The sequence below is a fragment of the Coregonus lavaretus genome (assembly GCF_964263955.1).
Source record: "Coregonus lavaretus genome assembly, chromosome: 39".
NCBI lineage: Eukaryota > Metazoa > Chordata > Actinopteri > Salmoniformes > Salmonidae > Coregonus > Coregonus lavaretus.
In genome coordinates this window covers 9,612,455-9,625,062 of record NC_140026.1, presented here as the reverse complement: position 1 = coordinate 9,625,062, position 12,608 = coordinate 9,612,455, and the positions used below count along the sequence as shown (strand labels likewise).

At 48.4% G+C, this 12,608-nt stretch overlaps 1 protein-coding gene across 4 annotated transcripts in view; it reads right to left on the bottom strand.

Annotated features, from left to right (window-relative positions):
• mark2b (MAP/microtubule affinity-regulating kinase 2b) overlaps nucleotides 1-12,608 on the bottom strand; it is a 79,938-nt gene that overhangs the window by 9,922 nt on the left and 57,408 nt on the right. For 3 of the 4 annotated variants that reach the window (XM_084155878.1, XM_084155879.1, XM_084155880.1), the window contains exons 15-17: nucleotides 9,613-9,798; nucleotides 2,531-2,649; nucleotides 1,860-1,998 (exon numbers count right to left, since the gene is read on the bottom strand). In XM_084155878.1, the coding sequence (XP_084012004.1) occupies nucleotides 1,860-1,998; nucleotides 2,531-2,649; nucleotides 9,613-9,798 (444 nt within the window). The remainder of the gene's footprint in view (nucleotides 1-1,859; nucleotides 1,999-2,530; nucleotides 2,650-9,612; nucleotides 9,799-12,608) is intronic. The other variant, XM_084155881.1, reaches the window with a different exon arrangement.

Here is a 12,608-nt window from a genome sequence, read left to right as displayed (position 1 = left end):
ATGAAAAGGGATAGCTTCTTCAGGAGATGAATGATCATAGCAATGAATGAATGACAGATCTCTTGCATGTCGTCACAAACCTGACGTTTTTAAAAGGAGAGTGTAACCTTTTCAATGTAATGCATCTCAATAGTGCCTTTACACAATGTAGAAGCATAATACTCCACAGGTATTCCTGTATTTACAGTGTAACATGTAACATATTAGTTTCTAGGGAACATGGTGCTTCCAAAGTAGCTAGAATTTATATAGGCCCAATATAGGCTGCATCTCAATCAATTAAACAAAATAATAATTTTATGGTGCTACCAATTAAAAACGTTCATTTAGAGCCCTGTGTGTTCAAGAGAGTATTTTGGGAGACGTTAAAGAAAGTAAGAGAGAGAATATCAAAGTGTGAACGAAGCAGAGGCTGCTAAGTCTGAGAGAGAGAGAGAGAGAGAGAGAGAGAGAGAGAGAGAGAGAGAGAGAGAGAGAGAGAGAGAGAGAGAGAGAGAGAGAGAGAGAGAGAGAGAGAGAGAGAGAGAGAGAGAGAGAGAGAGAGAGAGAGAGAGAGAATGTGTGTGTCAAGGTGTCCCCACCATCGGTATTTATAGTTGTGGTAAAGTGATACCTCTGCTGTAACCATGACTACTGTCGCTACGGAGGAGGAGGAGGAGGCATCTTACAGTAGGAGGCCAAAGTGTGTGTCTTTGTGTTGTGCACAACACTCACAGGAATGGGACTCACAGGAATGGGACTCACAGAAATGGGACTCACAGAAATGGGACTCACGGAAATGGGACTCACGGAAATGGGACTCACGGGAATGGGACTCACGGGAATGGGACTCACGGGAATGGGACTCACGGGAATGGGACTCACGGGAATGGGACTCACGGGAATGGGGCTCACGGGAATGGGACTCACGGGAATGGGACTCACGGGAATGGGACTCACGGGAATGGGACTCACGGGAATGGGACTCACGGGAATGGGACTCACGGGAATGGGACTCACGGGAATGGGACTCACGGGAATGGGACTCACGGGAATGGGACTCACGGGAATGGGACTCACGGGAATGGGACTCACGGGAATGGGACTCACGGGAATGGGACTCACGGGAATGGGACTCACGGGAATGGGACTCACGGGAATGGGACTCACGGGAATGGGACTCACGGGAATGGGACTCACAGGATAGATAGAGGACAGGAGAGGTGATGTCATCTAAGAATAAAAGACCTGACGATAACCTGTCTGTCTGTCTGTCTGTGTGTCTGTCTGTGTGTCTGTCTGTCTGTCTGTCTGTCTGTCTGTCTCTGTGTCTCTGTGTCTGTCTCTGTGTCTGTCTCTGTGTCTGTCTCTGTGTCTGTCTCTGTGTCTGTCTCTGTGTCTGTGTCTGTGTCTGTCTCTGTGTCTGTCTCTGTGTCTGTCTCTGTCTCTGTGTCTGTCTCTGTGTCTGTCTCTGTGTCTGTCTGTCTCTGTGTCTGTCTCTGTGTCTGTCTCTGTGTCTGTCTCTGTGTCTGTCTCTGTGTCTGTCTCTGTGTCTGTCTCTGTGTCTGTCTCTGTGTCTGTCTCTGTGTCTGTCTCTGTGTCTGTCTCTGTGTCTGTCTCTGTGTCTGTGTCTGTCTCTGTGTCTGTCTAGTCAAAACCCTCCATTGGCTCTATACCCTTAACCACAGACTACCTCCCTCCACCTTCTTTCCTTCCCCCCCATCCCCCCCTTCTCTCCACTCCTCTCTCCCTCACCAACCTTCCATTTCCTCCATTTCATCTCAATTTTGTCCTCCGCTCCTTTCCTGCTCTACCTCCCTCTCCTCCATCCCCTTCTTCCCCTCACTCCCGCCTCCTCCTCCTCCTCCTCCTGGACTCACCTGCGTACGAACTTGGAGGTGAACTTGGAGAAGATACCGGTGGCCCCAGGTCTCCTGGTCTGGCTGTTGCCGTGGCTGAGGGAGGGGGAGACTGGCGCCCCCGGAGAACCCTGCTGGTCTTTGGCACCTCTCTGCTGTCCTGTTACAGTGTACAGATAGATACATATTACATCGTTATTTAAAAACACACTGTGGACACCTCAGACAAGAGTTTTGAGACACTGTCGGCATGCATAGTAGGTTACAGTTTGAGGTCCCTCTCTGCTGACCGTTACAGTTTGAGGTCCCTCTCTGCTGACCGTTAACAGTTTGAGGTCCCTCTCTGCTGACCGTTACAGTTTGAGGTCCCTCTCTGCTGACCGTTACAGTTTGAGGTCCCTCTCTGCTGACCGTTAACAGTTTGAGGTCCCTCTCTGCTGACCGTTACAGTTTGAGGTCCCTCTCTGCTGACCGTTAACAGTTTGAGGTCCCTCTCTGCTGACTGTTACAGTTTGAGGTCCCTCTCTGCTGACCGTTAACAGTTTGAGGTCCCTCTCTGCTGACCGTTACAGTTAGAGATCCCCCTCTGCTGACCGTTACAGAGTACCACAGGTGCGCTTCAGTAGCTTCAACCTGATCGCCGTGGAGCCGGAACAGCGTGTTTGGGGAAGTATAATAGAATGTAATATTACCTGCGTGGAAGGTGCTGCGGATGGCCACCCCCCGGGAGAAGTTGGTCCGGTCCGTCACCGCGGAGCTGCTGATGTTGTGGGCTGAGGGGGACGCGCCAGGTGGCCTCTGGTGGGGAGCGCTGTTAGGAGATGGAGGGGTGGGTTAGAGTAGTGAACTTTCATATGTACACTACCTTCACTACTACGTGGCTAAGGTGCACTATGGGCTATATAATAGAATGTGGCCGCTACCCTCCAACATTGGTCAGAGCCAAGTCCTTCACACCTGAGGCACCAATTCCATTACTGTGATGGAGAGATAATCTGGAATGGGATAAATATGTGTCTGTCCCCAGAGTGTGCATGTGTGTTCGTGTGTGTGTGTGTGTGTGTGTGTGTGTGTGTGTGTGTGTGTGTGTGTGTGTGTGTGTTCGTGTGTGTGTGTGTTCGTGTGTGTGTGTGTGTGTGTTCGTGTGTGTGTGTGTGTGTGTTTGTTTGTGTGTCCTGATGTTTTACATAATCCACAAAGCCATCAGAGCTGATGTTTGGGGTTGGAGAGAGATCAGGTCAGTAAGCACACCCACACACACTGAACACACACACGTTAATCCTCTTAGTCTAGAGACCTGTCTTTCTCTCTGAGACACACAATCATCATCATCATCATCATCATTTAATCCTGTGTCACTATGACAGTGGAGACTTTGGATTTCAAAAATCAGAGAACCTGGGATCTCTGAATCCAGCCTGTCTGTGGGTCTGTCTCTCTGAGAGTCCTGTTTCCAGCTGGCCTCTGCACCCCTGTAGCTATACCCTCTCTGGACTCACCACACACACACACACACACACACACACGCACACACTATCCTGAGGTAAGCCTGGGCTGTGTTCAGTAGGTACAAAACGATACAAACATTAAAACTGCTGAGGAGTATTTCTGTCTGTAATAAAGCCCTTTTGTGGGGAAAAAAAACGTATTCTGATTGGCTGGGCCTGGTTCCCCAGTGGGTGGGCCTATGCCCTCCTATGCCCACCCATGGCTGAGCCCCTGCCAAGTCATGTGAAATCCATAGATTAGGGCCTATATTTCCTTATATGAACTGTAACTCAGTAAAATATTTGAAATTGTTGCGTGCGTTTATATTTTTGTTCCAACATATTTAATTTGTTTGGTTTTCCGTTAAAATTATAAGAGAAAATCATTAAATTCCTTGTAAATTTACAATTCAGAATAATGGTCTTAAGTTTGTATGATCGCTACGGTCAAATAATGAAGTTATACCTACCACAGTCATACAGGCCTACCCTTGAAAGCGGCGTGGCTACGACATGTTTGTTTATCTGTAAGGGTACACTACGGCTTTTTAAATGCCAACACGACACAAAACCTTTTCTGTTGATAGTTTCGAAGCGCCACTGAATGGCCATTTTACTTGTCTTCTGAAGCGGGACTAAAGTCCATCACTTGGGATTATGGCTAGAAGGGATGCATCGTTTCTCAAATGTTCGTAGCAGGTTAGGAGAATTTACGCAGTAGGTTGACAAAAGCTGGATCCCTTCTAGCCATGACCATCACTAAACGACCAGAACTGTCAATCAAATAATCTCGAGCTGCCTGCTTGCTGCCTGCACGCAGACATTTATATTTACATTTTAGTCATTTAGCAGACGCTCTTATCCAGAGCGACTTACAGTTAGTGAGTGCATACAATTTTTATTTTTTATATACTGGCCCCCCCGTGGGAATCGAACCCACAACCCTGTCGTTGCAAACGCCATGCTCTACCAACTGAGCTACATCCCTTCCGGCCATTCCCTCCCCTACCCTGGACGACGCTGGGCCAATTGTGCGCCGCCCCATGGGTCTCTCGGTCGCGGCCGGCTACGACAGAGCCTGGATTCGAACCAGGATCTCTAGTGGCACAGCTAGACCACTCTCTCCTAAAAAAGAACCTTTAAAGCATGTTAAATATCGTGACTTTCCAAGACATTTAGTAGAAAGAAAACAAATCTTTCAGTATATTTACTGTATTCCGAGAACACAAACAATCAAACACTTGCATCTTTCATAATGTGGTCCTCTGTAGCTCAGCTGGTAGAGCACGGCGCTTGTAACGCCAAGGTAGTGGGTTCGATCCCCGGGACCACCCATACATAAAAATGTATGCACGCATGACTTTAAGTCGCTTTGGATAAAAGCGTCTGCTAAATGGCATATTATTATTATTATTATAATGAGCTAGCGAGGGACGGAGAGAGGGGGGAGGGGCACAGTATATGCAGGTCAGCCACCAGACAGACAATCTATCAGTATAGGCAGGTCAGCCACCAGACAGACAGAACCGTGCACTAGGCCTATCTATCAGTATAGGCAGGTCAGCCACCAGACAGTCAGAACCGTGCACTAGGCCTATCTATCAGTATAGGCAGGTCAGCCACCAGACAGTCAGAACCATGCACTAGGCCTATCTATCAGTATAGGCAGGTCAGCCACCAGACAGACAGTCAGAACCGTGCACTAGGCCTATCTATCAGTATAGGCAGGTCAGCCACCAGACAGACAGTCAGAACCGTGCACTAGGCCTATCTATCAGTATAGGCAGGTCAGCCACCAGACAGACAGTCAGAACCGTGCACTAGGCCTATCTATCAGTATAGGCAGGTCAGCCACCAGACAGTCAGAACCCTGCACTAGGCCTATCTATCAGTATAGGCAGGTCAGCCACCAGACAGACAGACAGAACCGTGCACTAGGCCTATCTATCAGTATAGGCAGGTCAGCCACCAGACAGACAGTCAGAACCGTGCACTAGGCCTATCTATCAGTATAGGCAGGTCGGTCACCAGGCAGACAGTCAGTACCGTGCACTAGGCCTATCTATCAATAATCAAAAGCTGAATCTCACAATGGAATTCTGTATTTCACAATTTCTTGGCTTGTAATGTCTCACAACTTCAGTAAAGCAGGGCCTATCATCAATGAATAGGATAGTATATTCTACAGGCAACAGACTGAAGACTGAACACACACTGGCATCATTAGTGAAGAGAAAGAGCAGGCCAGCCAGCTGCACTGGGATTTACATTTTGTATTTAAAAAAAAAAAAGTTATTAGGGATTTCTTCACACCCCTATTTCAAACCTCTGTCAATAACAGCTAGTTTTCCACTCCCAGACAGTCCAAGCAAAATTCTTGTTGAGAAATTGCTCTTTGCTAAGAAGCTATTTTTGTTTGTTTTTGACAATTTTAATGGAAAACAATCAAAGTAACGTACTTAATTATTACCCAGAAATCCTTTGATATTGAGATAAAAACGTCCACATTGGACCTTTAAAGCTTAAATTACAGTGCATTTATGTAACAAAAATTACATTTTGGGGGAATAGTAGTTTAAAAATGTGGATACCAATATCCTGTGAGTCTCTCAGGCCCACCTTGCCTAATTACTGTACATTTACTGTATTCTGCTATTCCCTAAAACCCTCTCCACCTACTTACTGTACCTTTACTGTATTCTGCTATTCCCTAAAACCCTCTCCACCTACTTACTGTACATTTACTGTATTCTGCTATTCCCTAAAACCCTCTCCACCTACTTACTGTACATTTACTGTATTCTGCTATTCCCTAAAACCCTCTCCACCTACTTACTGTACATTTACTGTATTCTGCTATTCCCTAAAACCCTCTCCACCTACTTACTGTACATTTACTGTATTCTGCTATTCCCTAAAACCCTCTCCACCTACTTACTGTACATTTACTGTATTCTGCTATTCCCTAAAACCCTCTCCACCTACTTACTGTATTCTGCTATTCCCTAAAACCCTCTCAACCTACTTACTGTACATTTACTGTATTCTGCTATTCCCTAAAACCCTCTCCACCTACTTACTGTACATTTACTGTATTCTGCTATTCCCTAAAACCCTCTCCACCTACTTACTGTACATTTACTACTGGTTTGTGTTTTGTTCTAGATTGCAGTAAATGGCAGTTACAGGTGTTCAAAAACGAACAAATCTCTTAGTCCAAACAGAGCACTGCCGTACTTCGCCGTACCCCGTGTCTCCGCCGTACCCCGTGTCCCCGCCATACTCGGCAGCACCACCTTGTAAAAAAAAATCCTGTGGAGAACCCTGCTTCTCTCCAGGTTTCCCAATCAGGTTCTGAACAGCCCAAGCTTACTGCGTGCAACAGACCAGGACTTCAACATTAACACCAGGAGAAGCTGAACAAACACCAGGAGAAGGAGAACGTCAAATGAGCGTCTTCCTTTTTAGTTCAGGGGTTGACAGAGTTGTTTGTGTGTTTGTCCCCACAGTGACCGTACGTACATACCCCAACCAGAAGCCATGGATTACAGGCAACATCCGCTAAAGGGTAGAGCTGCCGCTTTCAAGGAGCGGGTCTCTAGCCCGGACGCTTATTTGAAATCCCGCTATGCCCTCCGACGAACCATCAAACAGGCAAAGAGTCAATACAGGACTTACATTTAATCGTACTACACCGGCTCTGATGCTCATCGGATGTGGCAGGGCTCGAAAACGATTATTACAGACTACAAAGGGAAGCCCAGCTGCGAGCTTCCCAGTGACACAAGCCTACCAGACGAGCTAAACCACTTCTATGCTCGCTTCGAGGCAAGCAACACTGAAGCATGCATGAGAGCACCAGCTGTTCCGGATGACTATGTGATCACGCTCTCCGTAGCCGATGTGAGTAAGAGTTTTAAGCAGGTCAGAATTCACAAGGCCGCAGGGCCAGACGGATTACCAGGACGTGTACTCCAAGCATGCGCTGACCAACTGGAAAGTGTCTTCACTGACATTTTCAACATGTCCCTGACTAAGTCTGTAATACCAACATGTTTCAAGCAGACCACCATAGTCCCTGTGCCCAAGAACACTAAGGTAACCTGCCTAAATGACTACCGACCCGTAGCACCCACGTCTGTAGCCATGAAGTGCTTTGAAAGGCTGGTCATGGCTCACATCAACACCATTATCCCAGAAACCCTAGACCCACTCCAATTTGCATACCGCCCCAACAGATCCACAGATGATGCAATCTCTATTGCACTCCACACTGCCCTTTCCCACATGGACAAGAGGAACACCTACGTGAGAATGCTATTAATTGACTACAGCTCAGCGTTCAACACCATAGTGCCCTCAAAGCTCATCACTAAGCTAAGGACCCTGGGACTAAACACCTCCCTCTGCAACTGGATCCTGGACTCCCTGACGGGCCGCCCCCCAGGTGGTAAGGGTAGGTAACAACACATCTGCCACGCTGATCCTCAACACAGGGGCCCCTCAGGGGTGCTTGCTCAGTCCCCTCCTGTACTCCCTGTTCACCCATGACTGCATGGCCAGGCACGACTCCAACACCATCATTAAGTTTGCCGACGACACAACAGTGGTAGGCCTGATCACTGACAATGATGAGACAGCCTATAGGGAGGAGGTCAGAGACCTGGCCGTGTGGTGCCAGGATAACAACCTCTCCCTCAACGTGATCAAGACAAAGGAGATTATTATAGACTACAGGAAAAAAAAGAAGACTGAGCACCCCCCCATTCTCATCGACGGGGCTGTAGTGGAACAGGTTGAGAGCTTCAAGTTCCTTGGTGTCCTCATCACCAAACTATCATGGTCCAAACACACCTAGAAAGTCGTGAAGAGGGCACGACAAAGCCTATTCCCCCTCAGGAGACTGAAAAGATTTGGCATGGGTCTTCAGATCCTCAAAAAGTTCTACAGCTGCACCTTCAAGATTATCCTGACTGGTTGCATCACCGCCTGGTATGGCAACTGCTCGGCCTCCGACCGCAAGGCACTACAGAGGGTAGTGTGTACGGCCCAGTACATCACTGGGGCCAAGCTTCCTGCCATCCAGGACCTCTATACCAGGCGGTGTCAGAGGAAGGCCTTCAAAATTGTCAAAGACTCCAGCCACCCTAGTCATAGACTGTTCTCTCTGCTACCGCACGGCAAGCGGCACTGGAGTGACAAGTCTAGGTCCAAAAGGCTCCTTAACAGCTTCTACCCACAAGCCATAAGTCATGAACAGCTAATCATGGCTACCCGGACTATTTGCATTGCCCCCCACCCCATCCCCCTCTTTTACGCTGCTGCTACTCTGTTTATTATTTATGCATAGTCACTTTAACTCTACCTACATGTACATAATACCTCAATTACCTCGACTAGCCGGTGCCCCCCCACATTGACTCTGTACCGGTACTCCCCTGTATATAGCCTCCCTACTTTTATTTTATTTTACTGCTGCTCTTTAGTTATTTGCTTTTATTTTTTACTTATCTATTTTTTACTTAACACTTTTTTTCTTTTCTTTTTTAACTGCATTGTTGGTTAAGGGCTTGTCAGTAAGCATTTCACTGTAAGGTCTACACCTGTTGTATTCGGGGCATGTCGATGACTGATCTGAGGGACTGGATGCATCTGAGAGACAGAGATGCATTTAAACCAGTCTAACACCCTTACCTGTCTCTTTAGACTGGAAGCATTGATCATTCAGTCATTCATTCATTCAGTCATTTCTATTTTTACATTTTTAGTCATTTAGCAGACGCTCTTATCCAGAGCGACTTACAGTTAGTGAGTCAAACTCACTCCCTCCCTCTCACAAACCATCGTCCTGTTCGCTCTCTCAGGATCTTTCTCAATTAATATTTTCTAAATTCCTTGCATCCTCTCTCCTCGTGTCCTTGTCAAAACCCATTGGAGAAGAAGGTCAGAGGGGAGGGACTTTCTCCTCAAATACGGTTGAGGCGGCGGCGAGGAATCACAAAAAGACATTGAGAAAGAGCCCAAGCGTTTACACATTCCCCCCTCATCTCTTCACTGGGTCTGTCTCTGTCTCTCCACGCCTGTCTCTCTACTCTCCCTGCCTCTCAAAAACCTCCCTCTCCCTCTCGCTCCCTCGCTCTCTCTCTTCCTTCTTTCTCTCTCTTCTCTCTCTCTCTCTTCTCTTTCACTCTCTCGCTCTCCTTTCTCTCCATCCCTCTCCCCTCCAGACCCGGGGCTCCAGGGAGGGGGTCTAGCAGGGTGTTGTATGGGGGTTAGAGGCCACTTGCCTGGGCCGGTGGTGCGGTGCGTGAGGCGGTGCGTGGAAGTCAGAGCCGGGACCGGGGGGTGGACAGGGGTGGTTGGAGGTGGACAGAGACTTGTGGTGGCGGGGACGGGAGGAAGAGGAGGAGGAGGAGGAGGAGAGGACGGCAGCAGCAGATGCGGTGGAGGCTCGGGACCCAGGGGTGTTCAGGCTGGTAGGGGGAGGGGAGCGCCCGCCCGACACACACACAAGCAGGGCGGGAGTGCGTGAGGGTGGGCAGGGCGTGGATGGGATGGGAAAAGCATGGTTAGGAGGAGCAAAACTTTAAACTTGCAGCATAGGGGAGGGGACGGGAGAGGAGAGGGATGAGAAGGGGAGAGAGGACAGGAGCAAAAGAGTGGAAATAGACTTGTGTGTGTGTGTGTGTAGACTTGCAGGGCATGTGTATGCATCTGTTTTACCGAGAGAAGAGAACTGACAGTTGGAAAGGTAGAGAGAACTGACAGTTGGAAAGGTAGAGAGAACTGACAGTTGGAAAGGTAGAGAGAACTGACAGTTGGAAAGGTAGAGAGAACTGACAGTTGGAAAGGTAGAGAGAACTGACAGTTGGAAAGGTAGAGAGAACTGACAGTTGGAAAGGTAGAGAGAACTGACAGTTGGAAAGGTAGAGAGAACTGACAGTTGGAAAGGTAGAGAGAACTGACAGTTGGAAAGGTAGAGAGAACTGACAGTTGGAAAGGTAGAGAGAACTGACAGTTGGAAAGGTAGAGAGAACTGACAGTTGGAAAGGTAGAGAGAACTGACAGTTGGAAAGGTAGAGAGAACTGACAGTTGGAAAGGTAGAGAGAACTGACAGTTGGAAAGGTAGAGAGAACTGACAGTTGGAAAGGTAGAGAGAACTGACAGTTGGAAAGGTAGAGAGAACTGACAGTTGGCAGGGAGGAAAAACAGAGATGGCAGGGAGGGATAGTACTGTATCTTCTTAAAGATAAACGTAGAAGTGAAGGGAGGAAGAGAGTCTAACAAACACAACGGGGAGCAGAAGTAGAAAGTTGTTGACAAGAGCTCAAACACAGAGAGAGACAGAGAGAGGGAGAGAGAGAGACAGCGAGAGAGAGAGACAGCGAGAAAGAGAGAGAGAGAGACAGAGAGAGAGAGAGACAGAGAGAGAGAGAGAGAGAGACAGCTAGAGAGAGACAGCGAGAGAGAGAGAGACAGCGAGAGAGAGAGACAGCGAGAGAGAGAGAGACAGCAAGAGAGAGAGACAGCAAGAGAGAGAGAGACAGCAAGAGAGAGAGAGACAGCGAGAGAGAGAGAGAGACAGCAAGAGAGAGAGAGACAGCAAGAGAGAGAGAGAGAGAGCAAGAGAGAGAGAGAGACAGCAAGAGAGAGAGAGAGACAGCAAGAGAGAGAGAGAGACAGCAAGAGAGAGAGAGACAGCAAGAGAGAGAGAGAGAGACAGAGAGAGAAGGTTCAATGGAGGTCAAAGCAACAGACTGCTGATTACATAGTGACAGAACAGCCATACATAGCACAAAGGAGAGGAAAGACCGACAGACAGACGGACAGGGATTAGCATGGCTTGTGGTGGAAAAATAACAGTATTCATTCAGGCTGAGGACTGGAGGTTGTGTGTGTGTGTTAAGCCAACTAGAGGCAGTCTGCAGACCCTTACAACACACACCACCAACAGTTAATATTCCATCACAAGTCTCCCTTTATACAGAGAGAGAGAGAGAGAGAGAGAGACAGAGACAGAGACAGAGACAGAGACAGAGAGAGAGAGAGAGAGAGAGAGAGAGAGAGAGAGAGAGAGAGAGAGACAGAGAGAGACAGAGAGAGAGAGAGAGAGAGAGACAGAGAGAGAGAGAGAAGAGAGAGAGAGAGAGAGAGAGAGAGAGAAGAGAGGGAGGGAGAGAGGAAGGGGAAGAGGGAGAGAAGAGCGGGAGGGAGGGAGGGAGGGAGGGAGGGAGGGAAGAGCGGGATGGAGGGAGGGGAGAAGAGGGGGAGGGAGGGGAGAAGAGGGGGAGGGAGGGGGGGAGAAGGGGGAAGGGGAGAAGAGAGGGAGGGAAGAAGAGAGGGGGAGGGGGGGAAGAGAGGGAGGGAGGGGGGGGAAGAGAGGGAGGGAGGGAGGGGGGGGAAGAGAGGGAGGGAGGGAGGGGGGGGAAGAGAGGGAGGGAGGGAGGGGGGGGGAAGAGAGGGAGGGAGGGGGGGAAGAGAGGGAGGGAGGGGGGGAAGAGAGGGAGGGAAGAGAGGGAGGGAGGGGGGGAAGAGAGGGAGGGAGGGGGGGAAGAGAGGGAGGGGGGGGGGAAGAGAGGGAGGGAAGAGAGGGAGAGAGGGAGGGAAGAGAGGGAGGGAGGGGGGGAAGAGAGGGAGGGAGGGGGGAGAGGGAGGGAGGGGGGCACAACTCAACACTGCATTTAGGTTAATGATGATCAACACAAGCTAATGTCAACATGACATGGTATGCGTCTAAAATGGCACCATATTCCCTATATAGTGCACTACCTTTGACCAGGGCCCAATATATAGGGGTTAGGGTGCCATTTGGGACAATCTAATGACACTTAGTGTCAAATCACACCCTATTCCCTATGTAGCACACTACTTTTGAACATGAGCCATGTAGGGTTAGCCATAAGTAGTGCACTACATAGGGAATAGGGTGCCATTTAAATGATGAAGCATGATAACCAGGGTAGAGTGCAGTTCTACATAGAAGAAACACACTTAATAGATTTAGAATCAAAACACTTCAAAATAATCATTTTAAATGTGTCCGTTTAAGATGCTTATTTTATGACAATGATTTCAATATGAAGTACATTATTCAAAATATTAATTATTCATTTTTTAAATGATGATTCCAATGGGCAGAATGCACTGAATCAAATTTCAGCCATGGTTATGCATTGTGGTTAATGCATAGCTAGTGGATACATACAGCATATGGCAGGTTGAAGTGTGTGTGTGTGTAGACTTGCAGGGCATGTGTATGCATCTGTTTTACCGAGAGAAGAG